General features: G+C 37.3%; 1 protein-coding gene across 2 annotated transcripts; it reads right to left on the bottom strand.

Annotated features, from left to right (window-relative positions):
• Nucleotides 1–2,131: 2,131 nt before the first annotated feature.
• LOC122069998 (monothiol glutaredoxin-S15, mitochondrial-like) lies at nucleotides 2,132–22,105 on the bottom strand. 2 transcript variants are annotated; one of them, XM_042634100.1, is made up of 7 exons: nucleotides 21,917–22,105; nucleotides 20,362–20,522; nucleotides 6,588–6,722; nucleotides 6,348–6,447; nucleotides 3,928–3,994; nucleotides 2,508–2,586; nucleotides 2,132–2,433 (listed from the first exon to the last, which is right to left on the bottom strand). In XM_042634100.1, the coding sequence occupies exons 2-7, from the start codon at nucleotides 20,434–20,436 to the stop codon at nucleotides 2,374–2,376; spliced, it is 516 nt and encodes a 171-aa protein (XP_042490034.1). In that variant the 5' UTR covers nucleotides 20,437–20,522; nucleotides 21,917–22,105; the 3' UTR covers nucleotides 2,132–2,373. The 2 variants fall into 2 exon arrangements, with proteins under 2 accessions (XP_042490034.1, XP_042490035.1); XM_042634101.1 differs by lacking the exon at nucleotides 21,917–22,105 and adding an exon at nucleotides 13,466–13,710 and having other exon boundaries at nucleotides 20,362–20,498.
• Between the last annotated feature and the right edge of the window lie 500 nt (nucleotides 22,106–22,605).

The raw sequence follows: 22,605 nt of genomic DNA, 5'->3' as shown, positions 1-22,605 counted from the left end.
ATAAAATTTTCATGGATCAAGACATCAAGTGTCCTTAACGAAAAGGAATATATTTGATTTTTAGCATGTACAATCATCAAACCAGAGACCAAAGCAAAGCTCAATAAAACAAAAAGTATCACGGTACGTTGTCCTTCCCTCAAATGGAACTTTCATGCTGGAGCGAGAACTAGCATGAAAGTCAAATTGCCATAGTGAATGAGAATCAATTCACCAAGCAGGCCTTAAATGCACATAGGGGGTATTTTGGGAAGGTTCTAAAACCCTAAGATGAAATGGTGAACCTCATCGTGTGGTGAAGGAAAACTTTTCTCAATTTTCATAGGTTAAAACAAAAATGAGAATAGAATAGGACATGAAATTAAGTTACTTTCATCACCCTAATTCACTAAATAGCTAGATCAAAACATCTTGGCCATTGATTGATTGGACAAAAAAAAAAAAATTTGATAAAATATTTATAAATGATAATTTTTTAAATTCTTTGCAAATAATTTACAGTTAAACCACTGAGCTCAGAATTTCATCCAATCAAATTCTAGATTTTCTATCAAGATATTTTCCCTATATAAGAAGTAGATTCCTTATTAAACATCATCTTCGTTGTTAGGAAAAATAGAGGATTCAATGAACTAATGTATAGCCAGTCATATGTAAGCATAAATTATATATACCTTAAAGTACACAATGTTGATCTGCAACAAAAAGACTTCTCATGACTAGGATCACATAATTATCACGAGAACCCCATTATATAAAATATAGAACAAGGTTCTTGCATGATCGAACCCAATACACACACAAATGTGTACCCTTATTTGTCTCAAGAATACACAATGCGTCAACCATGCCAACCATGTCAACAGAGTAGGGGTGTCAATCGATCAATTTCGGTTGGGTTGAATCAGTTTTGGTCTAGGAATGAGGGAGACCAAAACCAATCCGTTAAGAAACTTCAGTTTTCGTGCGGTTTCGATTTCGGTCCGCTTTGGTTTAAGTTTATTTCGGTTTTTCAATATTGGGTTGATACCGGTTTATTATTAAGCTTGAATCATAATGAAATCTTACATCCATAACTTAAAGTGACAAAATATGACCAAAAAAACACTTTACATTTATGATTAAATCAAGGATTATCGTTGTAAAGGAAAAAAAAATAATATTGAAACCAATGGATAACAAATTACTAAGAAGATGACTAATATTGAAATCACAAAAAAACCCCTATTATCCAATCATTTATTTAACTATCCAACTAGTTCTATATCATGAACAAGGAAATCAATAGAAGCATTATTACAACTTACAAATCCATTTCTATATTCATAACTTAATATTCAATGATTTGTAACAATTCCCTTAAAATAAAAATTGTCTCACTAATATTGTAAAAAGATGGATAGTCAATTCACCAATTTATAATCTCATAATCATTTTTTTTTTTGTCGATTTCATTCGGTATGATTTCGATTTAGTTATTGATCGATTTTCAGCCGGTCCCAATATATCTCAGTTCAAAACCAATCCAATAAGATCGATTTGGTTCGATTTGAGTTTTATCAATCAGTCTCGATCAGTTTTATAAGTTCGGGCTAGGTTTTGACACCCCGACAACAGAGAACCCAACTCCATCCCTACTTAGAGATCATCGATTTTCTATTGTTAAGAGATCTCATATCACATTTGCTTCATAAAAGAGGGACATTATAGCTCTATTATAGTTAACGCATCAATACATCACATGTATCATTAAACGAATGTGGATACATTTCATACATAAAAAAATTTAATCATGGTTATGGGAGTTTATCTAAATCAATTTAATATTTATCATTTGGTCATTGGGTCGATTCCAAATGTATGGGAGCATTAAGCTATCAACATGCTCCTACTCGACGTAACAATTCCTACAATATACATTGCATTCATACATTCCACCATAATTTCAAAAGAAAATTCCACACATCACAACACATAATTAAAAATATGGCAAGAGAACGCTACCCCACTGGCCAGGTACATACGAGCGTATAGGCCAATGGGAGGGTGCACAGCAGCATCTTCAGCATAGCAGGGCAGCAGTCTTTTCGCACCCACTAGCATGTACCTGCTTTAGCGGGAGCATTCTTTATTGCTTAAAAATATATATCACTATTAAAGAAAACTAAAGAAATTCAACCAACAATTTTAGCTACAAGTGGAGTACATCATTCTTGACAACATAGAGGTGGTAAAAGAACAGGGATAAGGAAGGGGGACGAGATGAATCAAAACATCATTCATCTTTCTCATGAACTAAACAGTATAACAAAATTATGCAATATCACTCCCATGCAAAAGAGAAATATTTATCTTTTGATGTAAAAGCAGCGTCTATTCCTTGCTTTCCTGGTTGGCAGTAACATCCTTGAGTTTTTCCTTCAGTTCCCCAGTCTACACATTGGCATAAATTGGAGTTAATAAACAAACCTTAAAGGTGCTAACAGTCTATGATAACTAGTATTCACCTGGTGCATATTGAGAATAATATCAGATCCTCCAACAAATTCTCCTTTGATGAAGATCTGTGGGAATGTAGGCCAGTTGCTGCACAAAAGATCCACAAATTGCAGGGTTAAGGAACATATGGTTATGAGAGCAAACAAAATTTGGTCATTGCCATGACAAAGATGTTTGGTTGCATTTTGGTATTGAACTTGGTGTGTAAAGTGTAAAGCTTTGCTAACAATCAGCAAAAGAGAGCAGCCCACCAAAACAAAGCCTGAATGCTTCAGAAAATGTAATAATTATATTGCACTACTTTTTTTTTTTGGGGTGGGGGGGGGGAAGCAGCCTGTATGCATAGGATGCTTTAGAAATAGTATTCAGTCCTCAGAGGAGTTATGTCCAAAATCAAAACATGTACCAACAGAATCAGCGAACCAAACACCCCCTAAGGGAACTCTATACATCACAAAACCCAGCCCCCTTTCTAGTAACTATCAATTAAAACATTGTACCTAAACACCGCCCCTTTTCTTCCTACTCATCAGTCAGAATCATGGTTTGAGGAATCGGATTGGATCGCTATCGGCCTTGACCAATCCAGGTTCTTGGCCGATATGGTATCAGAGGATCGGTACAGATGAAGGGTAAAAAGATTAAAAAAAAAAGTGTTTTTTTTTTTCTTTTCTAAATTAAATGCAGTAGTATTTCTGTCCAATCCAGGCTGATTCCAGATCAGTATCCACCCTGACCAATCCTGACCCCAATTCCGTGTTCTTAAACCATGGTCAGAATATCTCAAGGTCGACAACAATGCTCGACATATGATTTCACGATCAACGCCGGGATCTATAATTTACAACATTGACAGCATCATAAACTCAGGACTCCCCAATCAGTGAACCATCTTAGGAGGAGAATGATATTGTCTAAAAACGAAAAAAAAACTAAAGTCAAGCCAAGCAACTCCAAATGGCCAAAAACATTTAATGGAATGTAGGTATTTGTGCTGGATAATGATGCAAACCAACAACAAATACACTATTGATTCTATATAAGTTTCGGTAAAAAAGCAAACATAAACAATGTCCATCTGTTTCAGACTTTCAGTTCTGAGAAAACCCTAAATGCTACGCACATACTCGTTGGCACAGACAACTGAGCATCAAGAGTGTCCTTCAAACATAGTGACCAACTGGTATCAGGTAGACATAAAATTAAGGTCCAACCAGCTTCTCTAAGAACATTCATGTTGAAAAATAAGCTCACACCCATTTTATATCACAGATCTATCAAGATTTATGGAGAAATTGTGTTACTTGATAACAGCGCTACAAGTTAGGCTACAATTAGTTTTCATAGGGCAGGTATAACCGTATAAGATTGCTCAAAATGGTAAAAACAAAGTTATTTCATGTTTATGCAGAAACATGAGAAACTTACCTGAAGGATTTTACAGCAGTCTTCAGTTCAGAGTCTTCCAGAATGTTTCTAGCACCGAAAGGAACATCTGTAGGCAACATCAGTCACAAGTAAATTTCCTTCAATAATTAGTCCGTCTCAAAATAGACTCCAAATATAATTGGAATATAATGAGCAAACCTTATATAGTTAAAGACTGTAATATAAAGAAAATATAAGACTACTAACGTAACAGGTAGAAGCCAATAAATGTTAGGGCGTAGGATAAAAGCTTTGACAGAATCATCCACATCATAACTTCTGCTATCATGTCCTCATAGGACGTTTACAACAAAATGATATTTACAGTTTTATAATATAACTGTAAATATCATCTCTCTCGTGATCAGTTAGACCCATCTTTACTAAGGCAAAAACACATCATCCCGTGAAAGTTAGACCTATCTTTCCTAATGTAAAAACTCATTGTAGGGAACAGCTGCCCTCAGGTTGCCTAGCATTTATGTACTTTCAAGGACTAATCTAGTTGCATTATGTGTAACGCATAGCATGATGAAAGTATTGCCTTTGCCAGAGTAAAATCAACATCTGTAGTCTTAGTAAAAGGAGGAATGACTCTGCTACAGCCATCGGATGGATGAGGAAAAAGGCTGGCTGGCCTGGGCGGTCATTCCATCTGATTCGCTTTGTCACTCACCTTGCTTCCTGAGGGAGTATCACTTTCCAATGGAAGTTGAGTTCGGCAAATGACATAGCTGACATTCTTGCAAAGCAAGTGATGCAGATCAATGGAGGATCTGCTGATTGATGCAGATAAATCACAGATCTGGGCTTATTTCAGTAAAAATAAGCCTTGGGTTGGGTTGTTGGCCCCTTAGTCCAATGGCTTTTCTTTATAATTGGTCACTTTAATAACCCTAAATTATGGGTAGTAGCATAGTTGCCAAGGCATCGCCAACGCCTTGGCATCCAGTTGCCTAGTTGGTGTCACCTTACGTCCAAGACCCCTCCAACACCTTGGGTTGCCTCTGAGTGGTCGATTGTTATTGGATATCTCCTAAATCTGGTCTTTCCTCTTCAATGAGAATCTGGCTTTCAACTGAGTTTTTTTAACCAAACCCCTTAGGCTTGTAGAAACCCATCAAGAAGTATCAGAGCAATGGCCAGTACTGATTCAAAGAGTCCTGACACAGCTAGTATGAAAAAACATATTGGCTGCGTTGGTCCAGAAGGCTGAAGCTGAGATGCCTAGGCAACTGGTTAATAGACTTGATGCTCTAGTTCAGCAAGAAGGGGCATATCAGGGAAAAAATAATCCCATGGGAGGTTTATTGAACAAACTGATTTCCCTTCTTAAGTACAGGCTAAGCTCGAATTTAGACAGCACTAGTCAACGAAGCAAAGCCTGAATCTCAGGATAGAATCAAAGACGTCACAGGAACCTGTAACGACAACGAACAGGCTACTTTAAGACTTTAAAGCCGACAATCAACAATCAGAGGCTGTTAATATAAGATTATCAGCAATTCTGATCTGGCCAATTTTCTGGTCAAGTGGACTGTTTATCAGTTAGAACATCTCAGTAAATTTGGGGAACAATGTAACAGTCAGATTTCATAGTATGGAAGAATCCTTGTTGAATAGAAAATTGAAATTCTGAAAGGAAACCAAAATTCGAAACCATGTACCAACAGAATTAGCGTACCAAAATTCTGACAGAAATTAGCTCTAATTTGTTCATTCCTTAGTTTTACCACTCATCCATCTCAACATCCTCATTCAGCTACTCTAAGTTTGTTTATATGTTGTTGTCCTTCATTGAACAACATTCAGCGTCATACATCATTTCTGGTCATATAATTGTCCTATAAAATTTCCCTGAGTTTTAAAGGAATACGTGAATCACACACAATATTCAAATGCACCCCTCCACTTCATCCACCCTATTTTAATTATGTGCAACATCATTCTCCATTTCTCCTTCTCGTTTATGATTGAATCTACGTACCAAAAACTTTCACTTTGCGGTATATCTCCCTATCATCATTTTTCATCACCTCCCCTCAATCCTATTTTTACTAAAGTTACTGGCCATCTCTTGAAAAGATCCAATATCAAAATCTTATTAAGAGACAATGGGTACTCAAATGGAATTTGTTAGGAGAAAAGTGGCAGTGCCACGTAAGTTTAGCAAATTTATGGTAATTTTTCATTTTTGGTAATTTCCACTAGTATTATGGACATTTTGGGAAATTTCAATTCGGCCACCTTGAAATAAAAAAAATTTGGGAAATTAGGAAATTGTGAATATTTTAATATTTACTACAAGGTACATTAAAAATATGAATTATTACACATGGGACCCAAAAAATATGAATTTCAATCAATGAGCTAACTGGGAAAAACTATAAAAAAAAAAATGGCACAATTGTAACACTTACGGTATGTTTTCAGTACTCTAACTGCTAGTGAACTAAATCCACATTGAGGCATATCAGGAACTCCTTTCATATAAATCATCACAGGGTTTTCCTTGACATCCTATACACCAAAATGTAACCACAATCCATAAATGAGGAACTACAAAATTACAGAAGCAATCCTGGAGGAGCAATATATAGTTAACCATGTTCAATTGAGATATCATAAAGAAACTTCTCTAGCAAATTGCAAACATATACCTGCTCAACAATGGCATTGTTAGAAAGGTCAGATCCGACAAGCTTGCTGGTGGGTCTAAAATCCTCGTGGGTATCAGGATCATCAGTCACATTAGTAGAATAGGTCATGACATGATGGTAGAAAGATCCTGCCACCTATTTGTACAAATTACAATCAGGCCAAGGATAATAATTCATCTCCACAGGTAGAACATTAAGCATAAACTAAAAAATTGAAACAAGTGGAAAGTTTGAATATTATTTAAAACCAACACCCCTCTAGCTCCAGTCTGAGTGTACAGGAGAGTACCCGTACGAGTTCTCAATATTCAGACCTTATTAGATTTAATAAACATTAAAGATTGAATGTATAGTTCAATCATAATAGTCTCAACTGCTTATGCAGGTTACAGTAGATTATGCTCAACTGCTTATGTATAAGTTCAATCAGATTATTCTTGACTGCTTCTCCTGTTCTTTGAAAAGCCACTTTCTTAATACAGAAGACACCTCCAGGACTTGCACATTTCCACCCATTTCTGAATTATGAGATCCCTTCCTATCCCCTCATTCTCAATTCCCAGACTTCAAAGATAGGCGTGGCAACTTTATAGGCAAGGCCGGGCTTGGATAGGGAACTTGAGCTGGAAAGTGCCAGCTTAATCTGGCTGTGAGATAGATGGCTTGTTGGTCCAAGGGAAGGTTGCCACACCTACTAAAGAAATGTAATACTTTTAGGAGTATAATACAATCAAGAGTTACACACCAATCCTTGATAATATATAACTGATGTATGCATCCATCAATGCTTAGAATAACTCTTTTTCTTTAAATATCAGCCACTGATTTGGGAGCATCTTCACCTTTCAAATCCGAATTGAGCTTGATTTGTTCATGTAAGCATCCTATTACTTGGTGAGGAATGAATAGAACTACAATTTAATGGGAATTTCTGTGTAATTTTATTTTTAACGAGGTCTGGGCATGTGGGTAGTAGGGTCAGTTTAGGTGTGGTTTGGATAAAATAAGATGAGTGGATGTAGCCCATTCCTGGTGGATAACATATCCAGACATTTTTTGGGTCTTATCCATCTATTTTCTTATTTCCTTATAACTGTTTTATTGTGTCTATAAATATTGGGCATAGAAAACAAGCAACAGGTTAATTTTTAGTATATTTTGATTGTGAAATAGAGAGGTTTCACTTCAGCATATGGTTGGTGTAATCGCTATCTAATTACCCAAAGCTGGGAATCAACAGCCTACAAAGATCTAGAATAGCAGGTCTCTCAATAACCCTCCAAAAGAGCAATATCAGCAACCTCATCAAAGTATGATTAGATCTGGCTGCAACTCTGATCACAAGGCCTTTTAGATATATGGAATGGGTTTCCAAAATTAAAAGTGAATCCAACGGCTAGAAGAAAATAGAAAGTAACAAAAATAGAAACTTAGGATTAGAAACAACAGAAAACCCGTAACTATAGTGAAGACATAGAAAGTTTAAACAAAATAGAAAGTAGGAGAATGAAAATAGAAACTACGAAACAAAGTCAGATGAGTGTATAGGAATAGAAACTAGAAGAAAATAAGGATATATAAGGAAAGAAGGATAAGGTAGGCCTTTCACCGAACTGTGGAGAATGAATCCCACCAACTACAACCTTGGCATCCCACCAAGGTTTCCTAACTGCATCACACATTAGAGCAGTTCTGAATCTCACAGAACCAGGCTTTGTCTCTCACAGAACTCACACAAGCTCATGGCTAATCTTTTTTTTTTTTTTTTTTTTAAATCATTGTGGTGGGTATGATCCCCTACTTTTTATTTAAAACCTTGATGCAGATCAAAGCCTGAAGAAGAAGAGGACGAGAATCAAATTCGGAAGGAAAAAAATTACACTGTACACATGAACGGTAGCTGCAGTGGATGGACAGCTTGTGCAGACCCTTTTAGTTGAGATATGGTGGATCTTTGATAGAGGGATAACTTACCATTTTGTTTACATGCTATTTCTTAAGATTCATTTGCTATAGTTTCTATTTTCAGTTTTAGAAAGTAGGAGTTTCTAATTTATTAGGTTTCTGTTTTTTGTTTTCCTGGGCCAGCAAGTAGTTGTCTTTGTTAGAGTTTCTTTCTATTTTCTAATGCAACTCTATTTTGATAACTCTCCAATAGCCATAGAGAGTTTGATGCAGAATCAAGGTTGAACCATGTTGACCCTTCGGTAATCTCGATCAAGACGAACTGGGTCTAAATTGGTTTTTGGGTTCAGTAAGATATTTTAGGATGTATTTTATTTAGGAAAGATTTAGTTATTTTAATTGGAAAGATATGTAATCTTTTTTTTTCGGTAGTTGTTAAACAAGTAGGGAGTTACCAATTCAAGTTTTAATTTGTGTCTAATTTTGTTAGCTTAGGATTTAGGAGATATTGGGAGATTTTATTTGATTTCAGTTTTAGATTTTAATTAAGAGGTTTCAAATTGATTTTTCTTATAAATAAGCATGTAACCCAACTTGTTGAACAGATTTGAGAATGAATTGAACTGAGTTGTTAATGTCAGATGGGTACTTGCAAGGTCATGTGACCATTCTTTCCCCCCCTCCTCCACTTGTGCGATTCTCTTTCCCTTTCTCTCTTCTTCCCTTTGTTACTTCTTCTTCTTCTCTGGCTCGATCTCTTTTCTCTCTTGCTGTGTCTGAATGATTTAACAATCAGGAACAGCGAACACCCTCAGCTGCCCTTGTTTCTCCTTCAGGTTATAAGCATAGGATTTCCTTTCCCGAGCGACTATAGTTGTGACATCGCTTGCTGTTTGATGTCGTTGAAGCTTGAATACAATAGGACTGGAGAAGGCGACTGTGCTTCCAGATTTTCTCGAAAATTTTTTATTGGGTGGCTGGATTGGCTGCAAGGCTCTTTGTCCTCCGCCATGACTGAAACCTAAGAGGTTGAAGACAATCCTCTCTAACCCACGATTCTTTGGTCCTTATGTTATTCCTTGTATTTTCCAAACTGCGCCCCCCCCCCTCCTCTTTTTCTTTTAATATGCTTTGTCCCATACCTTAATTCCTAATTTGTTCCTTCACAATAATTCCTATTTCCCTCTGTTTACAAGCCTGCCACCCTATAATAAAGCTCAAAATATTTACTGTTTTGCCATTAGTTCCTTAGTTTGAGATATAATAAGCAAGAGGCTGCACACAACAGCCAACAATTTAGAGAAAAGAGAAAATTCTGATTTGATAGCCATGAATGCTGTGAGATTCAATGAGGGAGAGATTCCTTGAGTGGGTGAGAGGCCCAGGAGAGACTGAGAGGCTCAATTCATCTATCCTTTCTTCTATCTTTTATTTCTATTTTTCTATTTTTATCCCAATCAATTTTGTGACTGATGCAGCGATTCAGTATTCCTATGGTGTGTTGCTGAAAATCTCCATTGATAGACAATGCATCGATCCTACTGTAGGATTGGTTCTTAGTTGAACTAGCCCCTACATTATTTCGTATCAAAGCCTTACCAAGGCCAGCAATGAATATATTTATAGGGAGCTGAAGCAATTATTAGACTGCATGATCATTCTTGAGCACCAATTTGAAGCCGATTTGGTCCCCTCTACTGTCCACTTACAAAGGATGCTACTGTGGCAGCCATTAAAACTTTTGAAGGTGGTAGAGCAATAAATAGTAGTCCTACCGAAGTGGTCTTTGTCGAAGACATCAAAGAAGAGATAACTGAGATGACTGTGGACCACCAAGAAGAAGAATCTGAAAAGATCGACATTGCACCGGAGTCTGAAGAGGTGGAGATCAGGAATGTGATGGAAGAAATTTCCATGGATACTTCGTCAAGAACAAATCTGATATTAAATTTGATCATGTCGAATTCATTATGCCAACCTGAATTTTTTGAAGAACGAGAGCCACACTCCAAGACTTCAATCCGAACACGCATGAGCTACCAGAATATTGTTTTAGGCTGGATCTAGATGTGCATTATGCCAAGATTGTCATTGAACTATACAAAACTCGAGGTTGAGTTTTTTTTTAAGACGGGGCAAGTTGATGCAAATTAAAGCCTGAAGAAAAAGAGGATGAGAATAAAATTCAGGGAAAAAAAATACTCTACAGTTCACATGAACAGTATATGTGCAGCTTGTGTGGGCCCTTTTAATGGATATAGTGGATCTTTGATGGAGAGATAACCTACTATTTTTGTTTACATGAAAATCTTAAGTTTCATTTTCTACAAATTCTGAAGTTTCATTTTCTATAGTTTCTATTTTTAGTTTTAGAAAGTAGAATTTTCTAATTTATAGGTTTCCATTTTTGTTTTCCTTGGACAGCAATTAGTTGTCTTTGTTAGAGTTTCTTTCTATTTTATAATGCAACTTTATTTTGGTAACTCTCCAATAGCCATAGAGAGTTCATGTTTTCTTGTAATTGGTCTTATTATAAATAAAAGCAAGAGGCTGCACACAAAAGCCAACGATTTAGAGAAACGAGAAAATTCTGGTTTGATAGCCATGAATGCTGCGAGACGCAGTGAGGGAGAGATTCCTTGTGTGGGTGAAATGCCTATGAGAGGTGAGAGGCCCCAGAGGCTCAATCCATCTATGCTTTCTTCTATCTTCTTATATTTTCTATTTTCATTCAAATCAATTTTGTGACTGATCTGTAGCGATTCAGTATTCCTATGGTGTGTTTCTGTAAATCTACATTGACAGACAGTGCATCAATCCTACTATAGAGTTGGTTCTTAGTTGAAGTAGCTCCTACATTAAACTTCAATGAAATTAGAAAAAAAAAAAGAAGGGAATCCTATGATGGCAGCAAGAATCCCTTGCAACTAGAGTTTTCCACAAAATAGAAAATCTTCTAAAACTTAATGAAAGAAACTATAACTGGATTGTAGCATATCTATCCAACCCTTCTAGAAACACTACTAAATAAAGAACACAACTTACCAAAATAGGGTGGACCTCGATGCAATGGTTAAGGTTGATCTATTGCGACCTAGTGGTCGTGGGTTCAAGTTTGCAAAACAGGCTCTCCGCGAAGTGGGGGTAAAGCTGTGTACATTATCACCCTCCCCAGACCCCGCAGTGGCGGGAGCCTAGTGAACTGGGTACGCCCTTTTTTTAACTAAATAAAATATAAACCAAGTCTAATCCCGCATATGCTTAATACCTAATATTTGGGCTTATAGAATTGACCCTTAACAATAGAAAACCCAAAAATAATCAGCCCATGACCATATAACACAGAGGCATTCAAAATTAGGCCCATTAATCCATTCTTGGCCCAATTTGACCCAACCGATAGCCTGGTTCGTGGCTGGCTTTTTGTTCTTCTGAACTGCATCACAGTATTAATTAAGCTGTTGTTGAGGTTTTTCCTGCTGCTAAAGATTGGGTCACAAAAACGGTTATGGACCTATGAAGAAGAGCCATGACTTATATTTAAAAAACAATGGTGATATTCAAAGTGGCACCAGTAATCATGGAATAATGCTACAACCCATGCAATATTGTAATGAAATTCTACGAGAGCACGATAGTGATTAAATACAAGTTAACGCATAATACTATAGTATCGTCAAAAAACACGTCCAGAGCTATGGCAGGGAGATAGAATACTAGGGCAGATTCACAGAAAAAATATACTACAGGCATAGTTTAAACTTTAAAGTATCTCCGCTACGATATGAAACGATACTCTCCGATGCATATCTTAAATTTAGCCGATTGATACGGCGATCAATACTAATAGTTTAATCCTTGATTTTTAGTATATCTTAGTGTATCTCCGATACAATACGAGACTCTCCGATACATATCTCAAATTTAGCCGGCCAATATGGCGACCAATACCGACATTTTGATCCTTGAATACAGGACCTTGAAAATCATCTAGTAGGTACTGAAAATAAATATATCTCAAATAAATACAATGATGCAGAAATATATGACTAACCAGTAATAGAAAGCTTGAGGTGTGAGTTTTCAGTAGCAGTTAGTTTACACCAGCGGGCAACATCGCCCATGTATCTTTGCATTAATTACAAATGAACAGTTAAATATGCAAAGAGGAGGTCTAGAGTGTACGTTGTTTCTAATGAAAGTCTCTCCGCGCCTCCGCCGCACATTCCCCCCCCCCCCCCAAAAAAAAAAAATCCAATATGAGACTTAAGGGACTAAAGTGTTGGCATATGTTGTCTGCCAAAGAGACAGGGGAAGCTGTAATCCTTCAGTGGTCTCCTCAAGTCCTTAACACCAAAACCACAAAGTTGAATCTGTTCCAATCTCCATATACTGCAGTCAATCTGCATATATTCTTAAGCAGACCATACATCAAGCAACATTCCAGAAGTATTTGCTACAATCACTGAATATCAATGATCTTATACCTTTATGGAAGCCTTGCATTGCCCTCCAAAAGTATGTATTCATTCTCCATATCAAGCCCATAAGGCAACCACTCATATCCTCCTGATTCGGATCCAGGATCCAAAACCGGAATTGGATCGCTTATGGGCCCATCCAAATAGCAAACACCCAAATTACAAGAGAGAATGGCAAATTTGTAATTGTACTCAAGTTTTAAATCAAAGTGGTAGAATCGTGATTCCAAGAACTTCCACTTAGAAGTAGAAAAAGTAAAAAAAAAAGATGGTCTACGCATGGCTAAAGGGCATTCTCGAAACTAAAAAACAAATAAGGACATGAGAGACAAAGGGGTAAGGTAAGGGCAATATGGGAAACTAACTAAAAGAGGGCAAACGTCATGAATGAGGTGGGAATCGAATATTGTCTTCAACCTTAATAGAAATCAGAATACCCAGGCAGAAGACCAGCAAGGCTGAGAGAGAGAGAGAGAGAGAGAGAGCACTCACTGGTTTGGCGCTTGTTAGGCCTGAAATTTCAGGCGAAGGTCCACAACAAGGAGCTCTATCAATTCCGCAAGATATCCACTTGGACCTGCATGCTGGAAAGCTGGTGGAAGAACCTGAAATAGACCCCTGTGGTAGAGGTTGCTGCTGTTCAGTTGCAGGCTTCAATCTGCATAACTGAAAAGTGATTTCAAGTTCATCTTCAGAGATTAAATCTGCCACTAAATTGGCTTTCCTTCGACCTAGATCTGAAAACCAATCGACACGAAATAGGGTTTCAGCTAGCTCTCTTTTGATCTTGAAATCATCGCCCAGCAGAGAAGAAAGGGCAGTAACTAGTAACAGAGAACAGAAAAGCAGGGAAAAGAAGAAGAAGAAGAAAATAGAGGAAGGAAAGGAAACGAAGGTCATCAGAGAAGTAAGAAACACATGCAGATAATGGCAACCATAGCTTCAACCAAAACATTCATTCAATTCTCAAAACTCCAACTTAATCTTTGAGTACAAAAGACTACTTATAGACTCAAAACACACCTACTTTCCTATTCTGAAATTGAAAGAAACTTACATCTAAATCTAAAGATAGAAATAAAATTTCACTCAAACAAGAATAAAAATTTGACTACCAAACAAAGTTCTAATTCTAAAAATAGAAACAAAACTTGACTCCAACTCAGCTTCCTATTAACTATAAAATTAAAATAAAACAAACGAAGAATAAATCCCTAAGACTAAATCCAACATGTAACTGCATCAACTCTCCCAATCTTAAGAGAACTCGACTCTGTCGAGTTAGGCCATGCTCCTAAGATACCCTTGTAAATCGTTCATCGATGAGCTGGAACATATCTCGGAGTAGATGACGGGAACGTAACTCTAAGAAGAGGGAGAGCAGACTGATGTGTCACTAGAGTAGGAGATTGTCGCCGACGTGACATATCTGATAACGTGTGTGGCATCATTATGTACGGCCTCCTTGCTTCACCTTGATGGTGTTTCGTGCACCATTGTAAGGAATACCAACATGTCGTTGCCAAAGTCGCCCTAGAAGGATGTCGCAGTGCGTTAATGAGGTGACTAAGGCATATGATACTGTAATGGCCCACTATAGATACACTCGATCTACTACAGTGGCCACTTCTCGAATTGTAGGCCCAAAACCTTGCACATGAATCTTCTTGAAGAGTTACTTTTGTGGAAGGTTGTGTGCTCATACAAATTCCATAAAGATAAAATATGCTTCTGCCCGGTATGCTTCTGCCCGGTATCAATGACTGTACAAACATTTGTAGAACAATAACCATGTAGAAGAGTACCTTTTTGTCTAAAGAGTGGAGCTTTATCAAATAGTTTGTTTGAGAATAACGGAAGACTAGCGGAGTAAGCTTCAACGTCATCATCAACATCAAAATCGAAAGGATAAAGATATAAATTAGGATCAACACCAACATCATCATGAACATCTTCTCTATCCGTTGTTTCGCTGTGACATTCACAAAACGAGTCCTATTGGAGAATTTGTTGGCATAGTGACCCTTCTCCCACAGTTACGACATACAATGTTTTTCACCCCATCACTACCTTTGCTAGCTTCTGGCTTCTTTCTTTCATTCTGCGAGATTCAATATTTTTTTCTTCCATACGTGGTGGAGGAGGCCTATAAACTGAAGGGGTCTTAATCATACTCTTCCAATAATTGGACTTGATGCGGATCCGGGTTCTAAAAGCTGGAATCGGATTGCTTAGGGACCCACCCAATCACCAAATAACTCAATCCAAGAATAGAGTGGCGGAATTGTAAATATTGGGACTCTTGTAATAGGATGGCAAGCTTGTAAATAAAAGGGATCTTAAAAGGGTAAATGGAGGTTAAAGTAAATGATGGGAATTGGAGGGAATTAAGAATTATTGTGAAGGGATAAATTAGGAAGCAAAATTAAGGCAAAGGTTGAAGGTAAAAAGGGAGAAAAGTAGGGGTATTTTAGTAACACAAGGGACAAAAGAGAATAATAGACAAAAGAAAAGGTACCTCTTAGAAATAGGCAAGACACGATTCTGGTTTAGGTTGTCTTCAACCTCACGACAGCCAAGGGGTCTCGTTAAACACCAAAGAAGAAGAAACCGACTTCAGCCCTTATAACCTCTTTCAACAGCTCTTAATCTTCAGATCTGTAGTTGCCTAGGCCTACTGAGCCGACCCAAAACATTACAGCTCAAGGGATTCGGCAGAGATAAAGTGCAGATTTCTGAAACAAGGAATCAGCAACAGTAGCAGGTTCCACCATGAATGATAGGTAGGTTTCCTCAGTGAGAGGGATTTCAGCCACGAAAACCACAGGGCTTCTGATCGCCCAGGTTAGTACATGCTTCACTCAAAGTTTCAGAATTAATAGATGGATTTCAAGAGATTTTTGAACCAACAGAAGGCTGTTGGGTTAGTCCAGAACAAAGTAAGTCCAGAAGAGGAAAATTACAGTAGGAAATAGTAAGGAAGAACAAGAAAAGAAGGGAGAAGAAAGTGAATCTCAGAGAGGGAGGAAAAGAGAATCGGCAGCTATGATTCAGCCAAGCAAATATTCAATTTCAAAGCTCAAATCTGAGTTCTTCACAAGTGTATCACATGGTTATAAAAAGAAAATCAAAGCATAAAATTGGTAGTTTATTAAAATGGAAACTACCTAATTGGAAAATAAAAATTCAATCTAAATAAAAATACTACCAAACTAATTTTTAACTAAAAAGGAAAGCAAATAAGGAATCAAATCAAAAGATAATTTTCTAAACCCATCGCCCAACTGCATCAGGTCTCCTGGTCTTAAGAGAACTCAATTCCGTCGAGTTAGGTCGTGCTCCCAAGATACCCTTGTAAATCGCTCGCCAATAAGGTGGCACATATCTCGAAGCAAATGACAGGAGCGTAACTCCGTGAAAAGAGAGAGTAGGCTGACGTGTCACTGGAACATGAGTCAGTCGCCGATGTGGCATGTCTGATAATATGTGTGGCATCATTAAACACGTATGACCTCCTTGCTTCACCCTGAAGGTGTTCCGTGCACCATCATAGAGAATACCTGCATGTCGTTGCCAAGGTTACCCTAGAAGAATGTCGCAGTGCGCCAATGGGGTGACCAAACAAGATACATGGCACTGTAACAACCCAAACTGTAAGTGTACTCGGACAACTGCAATGGCCTCTTCTCGAGCTATGGGTCCAAAACCTTGCACCTGAATCTTTTTGAACAGTTGCTTTTGTGGAAGGTTATGTGCTCGAACAAATTCAGTAGAGATGAAGTTCGCTTCTGCCCCAGTATCAACAACTGTATGAATATCAGTGGGATCAAAACCATGCAAGATAGTACCTTTTTGTCTGAAGAGAGGAGCCTTGTCAACTAGTCTATTTGAAAATGTTAAAAGACTAACGGAATGAGCTTCTACATCCTCATCATCATCATCGTCAATATCATCTTCATCGAGGGGATAAAGATATAAAGCAGGATCAATATCATCACTCTTCGATATCGGTTGCTTCTCTACTGCATTCACAAAACAAGTCTTTTGGGACACTTGTTGGAGTAGTGACCCTTCTGGCTACAACTATGGCATCTGATGTTCTTCACCCAATCACTATCCTTGTTGAACTCTGACCTTTTTTCTTTAACTCTGCGAGTTTCAGGCTTCTTTTCCTCTATGCGTGGTGGTCTCTAAACTAAAGGAGTCTTGAGCATACTCTTCCGATAAATGACTTCTCTTCAGCTGTCTTGGCATGAGTTGCTGCCACATCAATGGACCTGAAATCAGTGTTAGTCAATTCGAGCCGGATCTCAGTACTTAGCCACTGATATATCGCATCACCCATTGCTGGTCTGTTTCCTGAAGTCGACACCTTCAGGATAGTTTGTGGAACTCGAGGGTGTAGGTATCTATCCACATGCTTGATGCCTTGTTGCAAATTAAGCAATTTATGGAACATCACCTTCTCATAATTATAAGGAAAAAAATTTTTAGTCAAGATCTGCTTCATGACCTCCCAATTGGTAACGGGTCCAAGTCTTCCGACAAACCTTGTATGCAGTACATCATCCCACCATGAACATGCATACCCAATAAACTTGACGATGATGAATTCACACTTCTTGTCCAGAAGAGATTTATAAGCAAAAATTCTCTCCACTTTGGCAAGCAAGTCAAGGAATTCTTGAAGTCCCTTTTCATCACTGAACTCTGGAATCTCAACTTTAATGCCATAATCTCTGTCAAAAAATTGCCGAGTAACATCCTAGGGGACAATGGAATCAATTTGTTGTCTATGAGGTGTATCTTTGACTCGTAAGGTATTGAACTGAGGAGGTAGTGTAGAGGATCCTTCTTTAGTTCGCTTGTTGGACCTCTTCATAAAGGCAGTCATCTCTTCCATAAACTTGTCAAACTTGGCTTTAGTCCTCTCAAGCCTAGCATCAGTATTTTGTTGATTCTCACGCTGTACCCGATGACCCTCAGCTAACTCAAGATACAATTTTTGTAGCTCAACATTGGTGACATGACTTGACATGGTCAAGAAATTGCAGGAAATTTCGCTCTGATACCACTTGATGCGGATCCGGGTTCACAGACTGAAATCAGATCGCTTAGGGCCCACAAAAATGATAAAATATCTCAATTTAATGGTTAGGTGGCAATCTTGTAATTTCAGAAACAATCCAAGTACTAAAAGATATTGAAATAGATACTAGGATTAAGCTGAAATAGAAAATTAGGAGAAGAGGGGCTTTTTGGAATTAAAAGTTTAAAGAATGGGCTACCCTGGAAATTAAAGAGGAAAGGAATAAACCGAAATAAGGTCCAGCCAAGGGGTCCTTTTGTAATTTGAAGAATTTGTCTTCTTCTTCTCCATGATAAACAGAAACTAGGGCGGAAAGAACCAAACCTTGAAATCGATCCAACAGCCCTATGGAAGTTCCAAATCTCACGAAAACTTGGGAATAGGATCGCTTTTCCTAACCGAGTTGAATCCAGGCAACCAATCTTCAAACGGAGGATCTGAAACTGAAACTACGCTGCCACAATCAAACCTAGCGCACGTTGCAAAACCAGATTTGGCTTCGAGTTGATTTCTCACAACAGGAGAACACTTGAGGTCTAAAACTTAAAGGGAGAGCTGATGCAGTTACATGTTGGGTTTAGTCTTAAGATTTACCTTTATTTATTTATTTATTTTTTAGTTAATAAGAAGCTAAGTTGGAGTCAAACTTTGTTTCTATTTTTAAAGTTAGATTTTTATTTCCATTTTAGTTTTAGATTAAAAAATTTGTTCCAATTTCAAAGAAGGAAAGTAGGGTTGTTTTGAGTCTATAAATATTCCCTTGTACTCAACGATTTAGTTTAGAATTTGAGAATTGAATGATTTTTTTTGGTTGAAACCATGGCTGCAGTGAGTTTCTTCTCTGCCTTCCCTTTCTCTATTCTCTTCTTCTTCTTACCCTGCTTTACTGTTCACGATTAATAGTTATTGCCCTTTTTTTTCTGCTAGTTGATGATTCTAAGAACTAAAGAGAGCAAAATGAAACCTAATTTCTTGCCGATTGGTTCTCAAATCCGGATCAAAGGAAGTCAACTTTTCGGCGATTCAAACCCCTGAAGATCAACTCAAAATCCTCCATCAATTGTGCCAACCAAACCCTGAAACTGCACAGCAGCACCTTCACCACCAGTTCTTGACTCAGATCTTCCTGATTAACTTCTGGGTGGCTGTTTCAAGACACTGAGTGTGCAAATCAAGAGAGCATTGCAAGGCTATCTTTCGTTTGCAATTTCAAGCACCACCTGATCGGAATCAAAGGAGTTTCTATCTTTCAAAACCCTAGCCTTCAGATGGACTCCTTGCTGGTTGAGTTTCGTGAGAAGGAAGAAGATTATTCTTCCTTTACTTGCTATTAAAGGTAAGTTTGCTGTTTTTACAATTAAGCCCCTGTTTTCTAAAGCTGTGTTCTATTAATCCCCTTATCTTTCGTATATCCAATATACCCCTCTACTCTCAAGTTTTAACTCCAGTTGACCCCACTATTTATTCCCTTCACTTTTGAAGGTTTAAATTGTTCCTGAATATACAAAATTGCCAATCAACCATTAATTTGAGTTAACTATATTCTTGTGGGCCCGTAGCAATCCAATTTGAGGTTTTTGAACCCCGGATCCGCATCACCTCCACAATTGTTTTCTAGGTGCCCAATAAAAGTTCTGACTTACATATCCTCTCTCCATTTGAAGTTCCTTGAATTGATACCTCCACATTTTCTTAGAATTGTGTGTCTTCTTTAATCTAATTCTATTAACTAACAGTGACTATCTCCTCCTGGAATGCAATCAGAACGAACAAACATAAGCCTGTCACCAGAATACTCTATATGTTCCTACTAAGGATTAAAATCAATCATATCATAAGAATTATATGCACAAAGTTTAGCTAATATCATAAGGATTATGTGCACAAAGTTTAGCTCATCAGCTACTTCCTTGAGATTGCTATCCATTTGGATACAGAGGTAGTTCTTTGTGTCTTCAGGTAAGCAAGCCTTTTACTCTATGATTGGAACCCAGACAGGAAGTTTGGAAAGAGTTTTAGCATTTCGGTATTTTTCACATTACTCTGTTCCTGTTATAAGTTGAGACTCCTGTTCATGCGGTAATATTTATTGTTAATATTTTCTTTTTCACCACAGTTTTTTCCTGAACTTTTGGAGCTACAGAAGACAGGAGAAAGGAGGCTTTATACATTTTTGCGTCTGGATTCTGGACAATGATTCTTGGTAGATCGTGTCAACAAGGTCATATTCAGAATCTTTAAACAAATCATATAGACTTGGGAAGCAAAATTTACAAGAACTGAAAAGCACCTATCTTACCGCTGTCCTCAAGGAATGAGCAGCTGGAAGGCCTGCAACACCCTTCATGAGTAAACTAGATAATGATCTAGCCATTATATTATATATGGAGATTCAAATGCTTCAGCCCTTGTATTTAGGATAGGCCCAAACCAATATGTAAATGAAAGTATGTAATATACCTGAACAAAAGAACAAAAGAAATATTAGTTCAACAGGTACAATCCACAAAGGGTTTACAAAAATTCTCAGTTCAAGGAGAAACAAAATGAATAACAGAATGTCTGAAGCAGATGTGAAACTAAAGTAACTAAACCATCATGTATATTATTCAACTCTACAAAGAAGTCCATAATATCATAAATTGAGATGCACCAAAATTGAGATCCAAAACAGCATTCTAGATGAGTGTGATAAGAGATAAATATCTACTTGAAAAGAAACAGAATCGTAGTGTAGATACCTGAAGACTAATCAATATATCCTAGAACAACAAATGCAATGCAAATATACAAATCTCTGAAATCATATGCTTATGTATCCTTGCACTTTCACCAAATCAGCACCATCAATATAGTCTCAACTCAGCTCTTTCCCAACTAAATGGGGTTGACATCAACAATGTGATCAATTTTCCTAAGTACCATATCTTCAAAGCCATATCTCAACGGAAGTGCGACAAACTTAATTTCCAGGTTAATACATAAAACTAAATTCCAAAAATTGTATTGCTACTGTTAATCCCCATATTAATCCTAGCAAATTAGGTGGGTCTTAAATGTCTAATAATGATAAATCTGGGAGTTGCAACTTCTTCCAATCATCTTTCAATTATTTCTGGGTAAGTGATTCCTTCTAAACGCCAATACCCCTTAGAGCGACAAAGAGTATACTCCTCGGTCAAGGAACACTGTCACTCAAAATCCGAAGTTGCTCCAACTCACCAGCAAACATCATCTAAAAGAAAAAAAAAAACCCATTTTTTTAAAAGAAAGACGAGAGAGCCCCATGAGAAAGTAGTGTTCATCAAAGGAGAGGCCAAAGAGCGCACATCTCTGATGAGTTTCTCGAAGCCTAAGGTTACTAAGTTCAACAAAACAATGAAACGAGAATCCCAGTGGCAGGTTTAGAAACAAGATTTTAAAAGAAATATAACTAAGAATCAGGAACTCGCGTGGACTTAGAATTCTTATCGAAGGTCAAAATATGGCCAAGAATATCTCCTCAAAAGATGAGTGATCCAATAGTCTGATTTATAGGATAATTTAGAACAAAATTCCAGAATTGAAAATTAATAGCATATCTTATGAGCTCAAAACAAAAATCAAAAGTGCCTCAAAACAGCAACAGGTTTCAGCAATAAGATAAGGTTACTGATCTGAAACAAAATAACAAAAATAGAGAACTAGAAACCAACTGGAAGTAGGGACTCCAGAAATCAACACAAAATCAAAATTTGAAACCGTAGGAGTGCTCGGACTACTATCCAATTACAAAATATGAAATCACAGATAGAACAATGGTAAAATTGAAATTCCAGCAACGGAGGAGAGAAGAAAAGAAAACACACACATACTCTGAGAATCTGAGAGATGAAAACCCTGCCGTGCCGCCAACCAGAGAGAGTAGAACACCGGAGGAGGGAGCGAATCTCGCCTTCAGTAGCACGCCGAATGGAGGAATTCCGAAACTACTATTGAGCTTCTGTTTTTTTTACGCTGAGGAGAGAAGAAGACACATCTCGATTTGTTTCACAATTTGATCTCATTTCCCCTATTTTGTTTCACGATTTTTGATTTTTGATTTTTGATTTTTGATTTTTGATTTTTGATTTTTGATTTTTGATTTTTGATTTTTGATTTTTGATTTTTGATTTTATTTTTGATTTTTTGATTTTTTTGATTTTTTTGATTTTTTTTTTTTTTTGTGTGACATTAGTTCAATTTACATGCTGGATCATATCTAATTATAGGTAATTTAGTAGTTGTAGTTTCATACGTTAGATACTTAAGTTCAGCTAGAGACGAGTGTCTAGTTATATTACAAAAGGTGGGGTACTTAGAATGAGTCTCTATTTCATGGCATAGCATAACTAGAGTTGTAGGCCATGACTCCAAAAGTTTTGAAATTGCTTTGCAAAAAGAAGATCAATCTCCATCGCGTCACTCTATACTTGATCCACAACCCAATTGTTCATTCTCGCTCGAGCCATCCCTTGATGGAGTCCTAGAGCGTCCACCTCACCACTTTTTCCTGTAACACATA

The sequence above is a fragment of the Macadamia integrifolia genome, unplaced genomic scaffold (assembly GCF_013358625.1).
Source record: "Macadamia integrifolia cultivar HAES 741 unplaced genomic scaffold, SCU_Mint_v3 scaffold805, whole genome shotgun sequence".
Classification (NCBI taxonomy): domain Eukaryota; kingdom Viridiplantae; phylum Streptophyta; class Magnoliopsida; order Proteales; family Proteaceae; genus Macadamia; species Macadamia integrifolia.
The sequence above is the reverse complement of the archived record's forward strand: the minus strand, read 5'-3'. Positions and strand labels throughout refer to the sequence as shown.